This window comes from Pholcus phalangioides, unplaced genomic scaffold (genome assembly GCF_987345545.1).
Source record: "Pholcus phalangioides strain wild (caught in Gottingen) unplaced genomic scaffold, Ppha-v1.0 ptg000031l_1, whole genome shotgun sequence".
In the NCBI taxonomy this organism is placed as follows: domain Eukaryota; kingdom Metazoa; phylum Arthropoda; class Arachnida; order Araneae; family Pholcidae; genus Pholcus; species Pholcus phalangioides.
In genome coordinates, this window is record NW_028301621.1 from 6,185,819 (window position 1) to 6,200,267 (window position 14,449).

Below are 14,449 nucleotides of genomic sequence, written 5' to 3' on the forward strand. Positions count from 1 at the left end.
TCTCGTTTTTTTGGCATACCAAGTAAGTTGCCATCATATAAGAATACTCCATATATTTATAACGGTAGTTCATGACGTAAGCATCCTTTAATCCCCTCTCCCACCCTTGTCATCAAAAGTCAGCATATCTGAAACCGGCGCTGTGGTGGTCGAGTGGTCATAGTGACGGACTCGCATCGCGAGGTCCCGGGTTCAAACCCTATCGTCCCCGCAGTGGTGGTCGGCTGAAGCTGGTTTTTGGGATGTCGACCTAGTTGATTTGATAACGCTCATCTGACTCCACTCTAATTAAAAGACGACTTGTCACAATCACCAAATTAATTTATTTACAAAAAATGCACACACACGAAAAAACATCAACATGCCATTTACACTCACTCGCAACCACTGAATATTTTTTCTTCTTTCCGTCGCTTGGCGCGCGTAACCTGCGTAGTCACTTTTTACGCCAAGCGTTGGCAAAACTCCGTCACACAACTCCCCCGCCAGTCTCACACTTCATTTGTGAGACGAAACCGAACTTTACGACCATATCGGGAGATGTAAGTTTTGTTCTTATCACTGGAACGTGATGAGTCATCCTGAACGGCTTTATCCAACAGCAAAAATGCCGGCTTTAATCTGTCGATGTTGACCACCTTTTCTTCGTCGTTTACTTTCCACCACGAAGTCCTTGGTCAATCTGCGCACAACACGGAATGGACCTTCGTACGGGCACTGGAGAGACTTCTTGAAGGGACCACGGCGGATGAAGACATGAGTGCAGGTGGTGAGCTCCTTCGGGACGTAGATCTTTGGAAGTCCATGCCGCACAGGATTCGTTGGTTTCAGAGAGCTGATGATCCTTTGCAATCGGGCAATGTAGTCGGGAGGGTTAGACAATGGCTGATCGTCGTACAGCTGACCAGGAAGACGAAGCGAGGAACCATAAGTCAGCTGGGCTGTCGAGGCATCAAGGTCACTCCTATATGCTGACCTTAACCCAAGAAGAACCAATGGGAGAGCTTCATACCAGTCTGAGTCGAGGCCTTCCAGGACCTGTTTTATCATATGACACATCAATGCTTGCTTGAGTGGCCTATGGAACCTTTCCACCATTGCATTGCACTGTGGCGTATATGCAGCGGTCCTTGCAATTTGGATGCCAAGCATTCGGGAAAGAGCCTGAAAAAGACCAGATTCAAATTGTCCACCCCTGTCGCATGTTACCCTCTGAGGTGTACCAAATCGTGCAATCCACCCATGTACCAACGCTCTGGCGACACTTTCAGCCGTCATGTCGGATAGTGGCACTACCTCGGGCCATCTCGTGAATCTATCTACCATCGTTAGACAGTAACGGAAACCATGACACGGAGGAAGTGGTCCTATCAAGTCTATATGAACATGTGAAAAACGTTCATCGGGGACTAAAAATTTTGTCAAAGGCGACTTTGTATGCTTATGCACCTTGGTTTTCTGACATAGTACACATGCTCTACACCAAACAGTTATGTCTTTGTTTTGATTAGGCCAAAAATAACGGCTATTGATTAATTGTTTAGTGACCTTGATGCCAGCATGAGATAAGCCATGCACCTGTTCGAACACTTTTTTTCTTAAGGTTTGAGGGACATAAAATCTATTTTCCCCAGTAGAACTATCACAATAGATGTGAATATCGGATGCAGGCATCCCCAATTTCGTTAATTCTACACTACAATCAATATTACCATCCAGGATATTTTTCATTTCCTCATCTTCAGATTGCATTTTGCTCCATAACTGCATGTCTGCTAATGGGGAAAATTGGATTTCACAAATGCGGGATAAACTATCCGCTACAACATTACTTTTACCTGGTAAATACTGAATATCTGTGGTAAACTGCGAAATGAAGTCAAGCTGCCTAAGCCTACGAGGTGAGCATTTATCCTGTTTCTGCTGAAATGCAAATATGAGGGGTTTATGGTCCACAAATAAAGTGAAGGGCCTAGCCTCTAACAAATACCTAAAATACTGAATTGCTGAATATGCAGCAAGCAATTCCCTATCATAAGCTGAATAATTGCATTGTGCAGGTGACAGCTTTTTGGAAAAATATCCAAGAGGTTTTGGGCCATCAGGTGTTACTTCATGTAATACAGCACCCATCGCAAAACCACTGCAATCAGTGACCAAAGCCATTTTAGCATTTGCTGAAGGATGGTACAATAAAGTTGCCTCAGCCATGGCATTTTTTGCTTTTTCGAAAGCTGTGTCCAAGTCCGAATTCCATTCCATTTTCCGCTTGTCATTCTTTTTTGCCCCAACCAGTAACTTATTTAAGGGTGCAAGAATGACCGCACTGTCTGGAATGAAACGGTGATAGAAATTTATCATCCCCAAAAATCGTCTCAATTGGCTAATATCACTAGGTTTGGGAAAATTCAAGATTGTATCAACTTTTTCTTTAGTAGGACAACAACCATTTTGATTGATTGTGTGACCTAAAAATTCAATTTTCTCTTTGCCAAATTCACATTTAGATTCGTTAATGACAATGCCATATTCCAAAAAACGTTTAAAAATTTCTTCCAAATGCTGCCTATGCTGCTCCGGATTCTCACTAGCAACCAAAATATCGTCAATGTATGAAAAAACATAGTCCAAACCACGCATAACCTCATTGATAAATCTTTGGAAAGTTTGTGCTGCTGAACAGAGGCCAAAATTTAGAAATGGAAATTCAAATAACCCAAATGGTGTTATGATGGCAGTCTTGGGTATATCAGGTGGATTAACTGGAATTTGGTGGTAGGCGCGAACCAAATCAATTTTAGAAAATATGCACTTTCCATTGAGCATATGCGAGAAATCGTGAATGTGTGGTACAGGGTACTTATCTGGTACAGTAATGCGGTTCAGAGCTCTGTAGTCACCCGTGGGTCGCCAGTCAGACGAACCCTTGGGAACCATGTGTAAAGGGCTGGCCCAATTACTTTTTGAAGGCCTGCAAATACCCTTATCCAACATGTAATCGAATTCTCGCTTGGCTATATTCAACTGCGCAGGATTTAATCTGCGTGCTTTGGCTGAAACAGGAGGGCCTACGGTAGGTATAAAATGTAACGTGTTATGCTTTACAGTATTTTGAGGTGCAGTATTTAACTGCGTGATCTCTTTATACTTGAGCAAAAGATCGGCATACCCAGATTTGTCCGAAACTGTTTTTACTACCTGAATGTCACATAAACCAACACGACCATGAGACACAAGATTTGTCAAGGGGTCAATTAAATTTCGTTTTTTAATGTCAATAAGCAAACCAAAATGCTGTAAAAAATCAGCTCCTATAATGGGTATGCTGACATCAGCAACGATAAATGGCCACTGCAATGTACGGCGTAATCCTAAATCTAAAGTGAGCAATTTGACACCATATGTTTTTATACATGTCCCATTCGCAGCATAGAGATTAAATGTGCTAACAGCAGTTTCTTTACTCATAAATGATCTGGGATAACATGAAACATCGCTACCTGTATCTACCAAATATTCAGACTTATTTAAGCGATCTTTCACGTACAGCCTGCGACTTAAAACCAAATTCCCAGAAGCCGCAGCTACTTCTGTTGGCTTGACTCGTTTTTTGACCCATAGGAACAGGGCGAAACGCACTTAGTTGCCTTTTCTCCAAATCGAAAATGGTACCAACAAAGCCAATTTTCTTTTTTTACTGCATTACGATTTCTAGAATTAGAGCGATATCGACCTCGATTATTGTTTGTTCGACGGTGACTCAACTCAGTCAAATTCTCTACTTGTTTTGTTAATTCATTTACCTGATGTTTGAGATCAACTAGTGTTGTGCTTTCATCACTTTTACGAGCAGTCAAATGAGAGGCATTTACGGAAGCAACAGAGACAGCAGTGCATTCGCAAATTTTATCTGCCATCTGTGCCAATTTGTCCAAATTTTCGGAACTAATGGCCAGAACGGTTTGCACTGTGATCGGCAATCTACGCAACCATAAATTTTTCAAAAAATTATCATCAACGTAACCTTCGCTGAGATCTCGCATTTGCCTTAACAACATTGAGGGTGAGCGATCCCCTAACTCAACATCCTCAAGTAATGTTTGAATTTTTTTCGTGTGAGAAATTTCAAATTCTGAAAGCAAACGGGCTTTTAGCTGAGAATAAGGCCGATCTGACGGGGGGTCGCAAACTACGTCAGTAACATGTGACAGTGTTTCAGGGTCTAACGAAGCAACTAATGTGTCAAATTTTGTCTGCTCAACAGTAATACCAGACACCCTGAAACTGGACTCTAATTGAACAAAAAATAGTTTCACATTGTTTGGCCAAAAATTTGGTACTTTGACAGACACACGACCACATTGTGATTCAACTTTCTCATCTCCTGAATTTCCAGGTTTCGGATCCGGCATTATCAGCGTGTAAACTTCAATACCAATGTGAACGGAATTGCACTTTTAACACCCCAGAGGACACACGAGAAAGTGAACATACGAATCCGGCCTACCTTTATTCAGCCACGTGCCAATTAATGTTCTTGCGTCATTCCACACCGCGTCACCACATTTGGGATGTCGAGCGAGTTGATTTGATAACGCTCATCTGACTCCACTCTAATTAAAAGACGACTTGTCACAATCACCAAATTAATTTATTTACAAAAAATGCACACACACGAAAAAACATCAACATGCCATTTACACTCACTCGCAACCACTGAATATTTTTTCTTCTTTCCGTCGCTTGGCGCGCGTAACCTGCGTAGTCACTTTTTACGCCATGTATGTAGTTTTACATCCACTTTCTACTTTGTTAAAAATATATATATATACGTACGTAGCTGCAGCCTTGTTTCTGAGACATAAGGCACTGCCATCGAGTTCCATTTGATATTCCTTTGTTTTATTTTGCTGATTGAAACGGCTGAACGTTTTTCTTTCTAACATAAAGAGTTTTAAAAGCACGCTTGTCACAGTGCAATTGAGTCCAGCTCCGTAATCATAGTAAACAGGACCAGAGGTTGAAGAACACACTGGTTTATAATGCTGAAGGCATTTCAACATCCAAAGAAACATGTTTATTGTTTTCTAGAACAATCTAAATTATCTGTTAAAATCCAAGAGCGCTAATTTATTACTTTTATTCGTAAAATTAAATCTTACTGTAATATGTTTTACTGATAAAAATGTCAGAATTGTAATTTTAATGATGGCTTCAATCGTTTTTGAGATTGACTGTAAAGGTGAAATTGGTGTGTAATTGTTTAGGTTGTTTGGATTATCATTTTTATGTTTATGGAATCGAAATATGATTTTCGTCGTTTGTTTCAGAATCAGAACAAGGTCCTCACGAGCGGAAGCTTCTCAACAAACTCCTGAATGATTACAATGTGCTCGAGCGGCCCGTTGCCAATGAATCTGAACCCTTACTACTTAGTTTCGGACTCACGCTCCAGCAAATCATTGACGTGGTAAGTTACACGTTTCCTTCTGAAATGTTGTCTACGTTTTGGTTAATTGTGCGTGCTGTTGTATTGCTTGTAAATTTCAATGACACGTTATTCAGTAACACTAAACATGTCGTTACATGGTATGCGAGAATATAAATAGAAACAATCGAAATTGATTTCAATTTCTAACATTTGTTCATTTTGTGTAAAAGTGTAAAAGGAAATTAGATACAGTCGAATTCGATTTCTACGGTAGTTTTGACACAGTTGCGTTAAATTATCACCTTTTTTTTTATTTTCGCTGAATCCAATGATGGTATAGAATGGATATTTGTTTTTTTTTAAGTAGATTGTGAATAGACTCTGACGTTCTCTTCAAAAGAAGTGCACCAACCGTCCTCGTGTATTCTGAGAAACTTTTATTAATCATTTGAGATTTTTCATCCTTAACAGGAAGAAAATGAATAATTTTTACTCCAATATGGTAAAACGTATCGCAGTTGAAACTGCTTTTTTAAGTGACTCACATATGGCAGTATGAAAAATTGTAAGATAAGAAAGAAATGATAGCTCAGGCTTTCACCTTCGTTAGACCATGATGAAGCAGTTATAGCTAGTAGAATGATCAGATCTCATCGAAACAAAAGTAGATATTTGGATAGTATATACGGAATAGAAATTTTTTACTGATTATTGTCCCAACAGTGGTCCAATTGTTTCTAAAGCTGTCGAAATATTGTAACAGCCATGAATAAAAAAATACCATCAACGAGAAATAAAAAGGAAACAAAATATGTTTTTAAATGTGTGATGTGTTTCAGACGACCAACTCATACAACCAGCTCGACAACTACGCATACTGCTTCTTATAAAGAACCCCTTTCTCCAAATGTGCAATGTCATGCTCAATGACCCCCCTCCCCCTGAATGTAAGTAACCATGACTCGTATTGCTATATATATAAAAGCAGCAGCCACATCTTATCCTTCATGATTTCTGCTTCAGATTATATGCAAGTATATTGCATGCCGCTTATTGTGATCACATAGGTACTCGGGGTTTCTGAAAATAATAAAAAATTAATAACGATGTCCGAAAAAAATCCTAGTAGTGTGTACGATGACCATGTGTCCTGTTTGGGTCAACGAGCCAACTCCATTTTCATTTCCCACGTAATTGTTTTCAATGCTGAATCATGCTTTTTTTCACATTGCTCTAAAACGGGTTTTTTCCATTCAAGCAGAAGATCCTTTTTCTTTTTATTCGGAAAGTGTGAGGAGTAAGAATGAAATTGTCTGAATCACCAATTGTGTGTGTGATACTTTTTTTATAACCTACTGTATGTTTCAAAGATCCCTTGTGAACATCTACCGGTCGAGAAACGTGAATGCGGCCAGCTTCATGACCATGAGATAAAAGAAAAATACTTTTTTTTTTAAACCTTACACATGCCTTCACTATGGCGAACGGTATATGAATCATAGCAGCCATTACGGCCCCATTAGGATATTGTGAGCTCAGTGTGTATGGAAATTTTTGTCAATAAAGAAGTCTCATGACCTCCTACAAAGTGTACTACTAGTAGGTTGATAGTGAAAAAATGAGTCTGGTTCAACTTTCAAAGTAAGGAAGAAGAACTAAATTTCTCGACGAAAAAACTGACAACATAAACTGTCCTGCGAGTTTTTCCCCACGTTAAGATATTTATCTGTTCCGTACTTTGCAAAAGCAATAACAATACCAGAATGATAACATTATCAGTGATTCTATGCAGTGTTGACTGTATAAAAGTTAATCCCAGCTGCACGTACGTGCTGAAAATATTTGCATGTAACATCATCCACATTGCGGTGTGTAAAACACCACGTTCGTAAAATGTGCTTTTCTCCCTTTCTCATTTTTGATCACATTTAATAATATTTTATGATAAAAATGTATACAATTGTAAATATTTTGTGATAATGCAGGAATTAAATTATCGTGAATCGAACGAAAAACAAGACACTTTGGAAACTAGAAATTTATTTCAAAGCTACAGAAGTGGAAGGACGGAGAAAACAAGACAAAATAAGGAGATACGTCATTATTTTCACCCCCCCCTCATTTTCATTTTTTAAGGTGACAATCAATCTAATTAGACATTATTTTGCGGTATAATATAACAATGCGATTTTCTTTTCTTTTCGTAGAATTAATTAATGAAGCGCGGTGAACGGAAAACTTTTGTGTACTCTAAATTGAATTTCTTTTTAATATATAGTAGTGGCTAGAGTCTAACGCGCCTCGTATCTAAAAGAAAAGTATTTTGTTTTTCTCGCGTTTTATTAACGATGGTTGTTACTAAAGAAAAGCTTAGTTTTAAATTTATTGTTATTTTATAACAAGTACTTTCTCAGTGAAAGTACTCTTCCGACTTGAATAATACGTTGCTTCGTGATAAATATCGGACAAAACTGCAGTATTAACAGAAAACAAAAATTCATTGCGAATTCTCACTTCTAATTTGGTAAGACAAGCAGTACCAATAAAGCATTTACCAAACACAACTAGTCGCACGTGCATCAACAGAATATAGGGCCTACCGACAAAATTCGTTACGTTGGAGGTGAAACAGAAGTGGAATGCACTAGCCATGAAAAGAAAGAAAGCATTTTTATGTTAAATTTTAATTCGAGATTTCCCATTCAGCCACGTGTTTTCTTCCATTGGCTGTTTAACGGCATCTTGACATTTATCGTTTGGTTCTTGGAGTAAACTTAGGCAAATTGTTGCGTGTTACAGCCTCTTCCAGATGTTTCCCCACCTTGTGTCCAAGATGGATGCCGTAGAAGATTACAATTGAATTTCGGTGCGCCTCGATTTTCGCTAGTGGCAGCTGTGGCAATGATGGAGTTTAAAAACAATTGCTAAGATGCCACTAGGAAGTGTCGGGTCGCCAGATTCTTTGAACGTTTTCGAAGAGAAGGAAGAATATCATCGTCTCCAGGAAGGAATAAGGAAACGAAGATGTCTTTATTGACCAAAGATGGGATGACAGTTTGTACAGGTTCCTTTCTCTTACTACTGGATGATACGCGATGGCAGAATTTCAACAAATACAATTGACGAAAAGATTCTAGGGAAACATAAATGACGAGGAACAGAACACCATCATCATAACTGTTAAGAGGTACGGGGTGATATGTTACGGTTAATTTTGTCTAAAGACACAAAAATGCGTACTCAAAATCAGATAGCTCCATAGCATATTAAACATGCAATGAGAAAATCACGCAGATTGGAATTTTGAATACTAAATAGTAAATTCTCTAAACATTAATCAGCAGAAATAATTAAATTTTATTTTGGAGTGGAGTTCCTCAAGGAAGTGTCCTTGGCCCCATACTTTTTTCACTTTTTATCGACAAACTCGATCAGGGTATCGATGGAATTACTAGCAAATTCGCAGATGATGTGAAGCTAATGGGGGTAATCGGGAATGAAAGCGATAGGGAGTTGCTCCAGACCAACTTAAACAAGATTGCAGCATGGGCAAATGAATGGAGCATGACGTTTAGCGTAGATAAGTGCATGGTCGCTCATTTTGGTTCGAACAACCCACGGTTCTCTTACGAGTTGAATGGTGTCACTATCCCGGATGCAACTAGAGTCTCCGATTTGGGAATTCTCATTGACGAGCGACTTAAGTTTTCTGAACATTGTTCAGCGGTTGTCAAAAAAATCGAATAGAATGCTTGGTCTCATTTTCAAAAAGGTCTCTTCGCGTTCTCCTAAAGTCATTCTTCCGCTTTTTCGAGGCTTAGTTCGGCCTGGACTGGAGTATGCGGTAAGGTTTTGGAGACCATACCTACAGAGGGACATAGACTTGATTGAAGGGGTGCAGAGAAGAGCTACGCGTGTCCTTATTGGCACACAGGGCTTGAGTTATGAAGAGAGACTTCATTTTTTGAATATGTTTACATTGGATGAACGCAGGTGTCGAGGAGATATGATCGAAATGTTCAAAATTTTCAGTGGGATGGATAGGATGGACCATGAACTTTTAGTACACCGCCAATCGACTGCTTTTACAAGGGGACACCAGTATCGATTGGTGAGGGACAATGCAAGGTTATGGTGTCGCAGGGAATTTTTCTCTAATAGGGTTGTTAATAAATGGAATAGCTTACCCCCGGAGGTAGTAAATTGTAACACAATTGACACGTTTAAAAAGAAATACGATAAACATTTTGGGGTAAATCGAGAAGCTATCCATTCTTAGAATAAGACAACCATAAGTATTCTTTATGGGCATTGTATAATATTTTATCATGTGTATATATTGTTTGTAATTTGTGTTAATTGCATTTTTAATGGGGTTGCTGTATTTTTGAAACATATGACATCCATATTTTTATGGGCATCTTTTTATCAGCCACCTCGTTGGGCATTTTGCCTGTTGTGGCGTTGTATTTGTATTTGTATTTTTTGTTGCGATTTTTTTTCCTGCTTATTTGACACGATCAATACCAAAAATACCACAGTAGGCACAAAATATTGGTATTGAAATGAAAAAAAAAATCGGTTTCCGCTCAGTCACATAAATACTTCTTACGCGTATTTGGTAGATTGCTTTTATGTTGGTCGGATTTGAAGAGATAATCTTTATTATCACGTGGACGCAAAAAAATAATAATGTTTCTTTATCTCGGAGATTTAAAAAAAAACCACTTTTGATCATGCAGACGTAAAAAAAAAGACGCTTATTTGTAACGGGTATTAAAAAATATCATTTTTCTTCACGCAGATTAAAAAAGGTGCCCCTCATAAATACAGAGTTTTTAAAAAAAACTTCTTTGCCATTAAGATGTTTAAAAATATTTCTCTTTGTTGGATAGATCTAAGAGATAATTCTTTGTCATTGGAATTTAAAGAGACGTCTCTTTATCAGGCAGACGTAAACGAAACTTCTTCATCAGACAAATGTTAAAGATGTTTCTTTATCGTACAGAAATAAAGAGATGCTCCTTCATTGAGGAAATTTAAAAAGAAAGACGTTTTAATCAGGGAGAGCTGAAAAATATTTCCATCTCAGGTAGATTAAGTGAGATACTTTCTCATATGGTTGATTTAAAAAGATACCTTTTCATCAAGGAGATAAAAAAAAATATTTCTTTGTCAGGCAGATTATGAAAACACGTTAGAGAATCAGGCAAATCTGAAAATATGCTTCTTTATCAATAACAAGTAATATTGATCTAGGGCCAGACGTTATAATCACTATGATAATGATAAAAGACGTTATTTCAGTTGTGCTTAAAAGAAATTATGAGAAACAATAATCGAGATCACACCAACTGGCCACCCAGCACTGAAGTCCAAAAAAGAACCTCTTATAAAAATTCGAAGCTAAGGAAAATGCATCCTTCGAAAGGGTTTGATATTCCTCCTCACAGAGAGATAGGAGTAGGAACGCAGATATGCCTGGTTCTTCAAAGCGTTCGGTGTTTCTTTGTCAGGCAGATTCAAGAAGATGTTTCTTCATCAAGCAGATGTAAAAATAAAGTAAATAAACACTGCAGCGATCAAATGTCTATCAACGAATGAGGAAAAAGAGTCATATTAAAGAAGGGGAAAACCCAGAAAAGAGCCTCAACGAAAGCGAAGAAATCTCTGATCGCACACAAAAAGAAAATCTCACTCACTACCATATTATCTTCGTGTCTGAAATACAATGAGAAAAGCTTAAAACATCTTTCACATGATGTTTCCTTCCTGGAAGGCATTTTTGAAGAAGTTACAAAGGAAAAAACCATCTAATTCGGAAGAGTTCCATTAGTTTAATAGCGGTATTTCAAAAATTCCACCGCCACCGCCTCCGCCAAACAGAGAACAAGTTGGCATGGCATGTATGCATGAATGTACCCATCTACGTAAACACTAAGGGAAAATTCTAGACGGAAAAACAAATATGAAATAAAAAAAAACAGCAATTTTTCTTTTTTTGAAGAAGCGAATGAAACCGTCCTGTGTGTAATCTCGAAAGTACATTTCCCGTGACATTTTCTCTCGTTCTATATTTTTTCGTTTTAAATTCTTTTTTCCGTGGTTCGCTACATATGTCATGAAGATCGTTCCGGATCCTGGAATATTTGTACTCTTTAATCCCAAAAGGTTTTTAGCTCGAGTAGCGATGAATAGCGCATGTATATATATATACAAATAAATAAAAAAGATGAGGAAATATATTTGTTTTTATTTCTTTATTTGTATCCATTTGTGGTACTTTCCTGCCTCCGAGGAATCTTTGTTTTATATTCTTATACGCGTAGAAGCATATTTGATATTTTTCCTCTCTTTAACGTTACTCCAAATTATGGGATGAACATTTTCTTTCTGGCATTGATAGTCTTTTCTTTACATGGATTGATTGTTCATGTTTACTTGATCTCCCCCCCTCCCCCGTCGCGCACTGTGGCCATTTACTGATCATTCCATATCGGATCTGAATCTACAGTTGTAAGTACTTCCCACGACTTTGCCCAATCACTTTAATTTAGGATTCAAACCGCAGACCTGGATGGTTTTGTGAATGATTTCAGATATATTTTAGACGAATACTCACATTTCCTGCTGGAAAAGTTTCCATTCCATGAACTAGACACATTCTAATTTGCCAATGATCTGGAATTTTTATAAGCAATGTCTTTGAGATTTGCCCACAGTTTGTATTTCAATGGTATTACGCCAGTATGGCGAAACGAAGTCCAGCACAATAATTTGAAGCTATTTTAATGAGTGTTCCCCGTCTTTGTGAGAGAATGTCTGGATAGAAGCTCTATACTCAATGTGAGATTGTGCCGCTAGAGCACATATGAAGATCGTGAAGATCGTTCTGCATTCTAGAATATTCTTTAATCTCAAAATATTTTTAGCTCGAATATGGTTTAACGAAATTTCTCCCTTGGCATTTTGCCTGCTCTGATCGTGAGTGAGCAAGTTAGTAGCTGATCATATGAGAGCCCAAGTAAGTGTCTGAGTGACCGTATGAGTGATCGAGTGGGTGAGTGAGTGACAGAAGGTGACCGTATCAGAGACCAAGTGAGTGTGTGGTCACTCATAGGTCACGGACTTGATCACTCACACGGTCACTCCATTGGTCACTAAAACGGTCACTAACTTGATCACGAAAATGGTCACTCACACGGGATATCATTGTATCGAGAGGAGTTATTAGGAGGATTTATATTATATATACGGGTACTGTTTTGTAGTTAGTTTTCACTGTATTTTAATTCGTCAATGATCTAGAATTTTGGATAGCAATGTCTTTGAGATTTTCCCATAATTTATATTTTAATGTCACACTATGGAGAAACTAAGTCCAACTCAGCAATTTTAAGCTTTTTGAATGAGTGCTCCTTAGCTTTGTGAGGTGGAGCATTGCTAGCAGCTCCATATTCACTGTGCGAATGTGCTGCTAGAGTAAAGTTTCTCGATCGCCGTACCGCGGCCCCGGTAACGGTCTGATAGTGATTCACTGTTTAATTTTCCACATTTATTTCCCGTTAGTCGTGTGTGGGACCGGGTCTTCCACTTATAAAAAGGGATCACCCTGGGCGTGGGCTTCAAAAAGTCGAGAACCACTATGCTTGCTGTAACGCTATGAAATACAGCACGATGCTTTTTGGACTTCCACAAGTTTTTAAAACATTTTTTTTTTAAACGGAACGAGGCTTTGTGTGAATGATTCGGAGATCATCTCGGAGGATCTTTCTGCAGGTTATTGAGAGTTTGACGTGAACAGTCAAATTTGGAGAGTCACTATTTTAAAGATTGAAAACTCTTCAAAAATATCAAAGTTTTTTCAATCAATGAAAAGAGTTAAAAAAAAAAGAAGGACTTTTTCTACATAAACTTTCAGTTCTTCGCTTACAAAAAGTATCATTTCAAACAGAAGGAAGTTGATCAAATCAGCGAACGAAAATTTTCTTATATATTCATAGTTTTTACTTTCTGTTGTATTGCGTGGTTCTCTTTTGTATATTGAATATTTATTCTAAATTTCAATGAAATATTTTTTAGTACATTGTCAAGGTTTCATATAAATTTCAAGGAATTCGGTTGAAAACTACGCATTTGTAAGAAAAAAACATGCGAAGAAATTCGGATTTTTTTTAAAGCGTATTTATTGTTACTTTTACACCATTAACGAAATCTCATGATTGATGGTGAGGTACAGGATATTATCTACAGGAATTACTATGTTATTGCTATGCAACACGTTGGAATAGTAGAGACGGATGATCTTCTCTCGGCCCACGATGCTTCAAATCAAGACACTTTCTCAATATTATGGCAAGGTGAACTTGGGAAAGAAAAGGTTCTTGTCTCCACCGGTGACCGCACTGAATATTATACCACAGAGACATGCCTTTTCTTCCCTTAAAACAGTAGCGTCACTTGCTGAGTAGAGATGTTGCAGCCTCTTTTAGAGATAGCAGAGATAGGTGGTCTTCTCTTGGCCGAACATACATCAAATCAACAGACTTTTCTGTGGTTCCCAACCTCGAGGCGCGAATGCGAGCAGATCTCCCCGTTAAAAAGTATCACCACAGAGAGCAACAGACCTACAACAATATAATTATTCAATCATTACACATCACGCATAGTTAAAAAAAACTGGGGGCAGATGGCAGCACTACACATAACAAGATTACACAGAAACAAACTTCACGTGAGGTTCACTACACACACATTCCAACATGTACCAATTCGTTAGAAGTTCCACAGAGGAATATGGACGAGGTGCATGTCTGGTTCAGCAGACTTTCTAGGAAGGAAAGGAAGATCAAATAATATCTCTGTGGGCCAGTAGCCAATTTGCAAGAGGTCGTGTGTGGAACAGGTCGATTCCCGGTGGAGATATAACAAACATTTTTCTCCCAAGTTTACCGTGGTAAAATATCCAAAAAATGTCTTGATTTGGAGTTGGAATAGCGTTCGACATTGTATCGCTGA

General features: G+C 38.2%; 1 protein-coding gene across 7 annotated transcripts in view; it reads left to right on the forward strand.

Annotated features, from left to right (window-relative positions):
- Positions 1–14,449, forward strand: part of LOC149067053 (neuronal acetylcholine receptor subunit alpha-7-like) — a 145,742-nt gene that overhangs the window by 46,833 nt on the left and 84,460 nt on the right. For all 7 annotated transcript variants that reach the window (XM_089252965.1, XM_089252963.1, XM_089252962.1 and 4 more), the window contains exon 2: positions 5,331–5,470. In XM_089252965.1, coding sequence (XP_089109091.1) covers positions 5,331–5,470 — 140 coding nt within the window. The remainder of the gene's footprint in view (positions 1–5,330; positions 5,471–14,449) is intronic.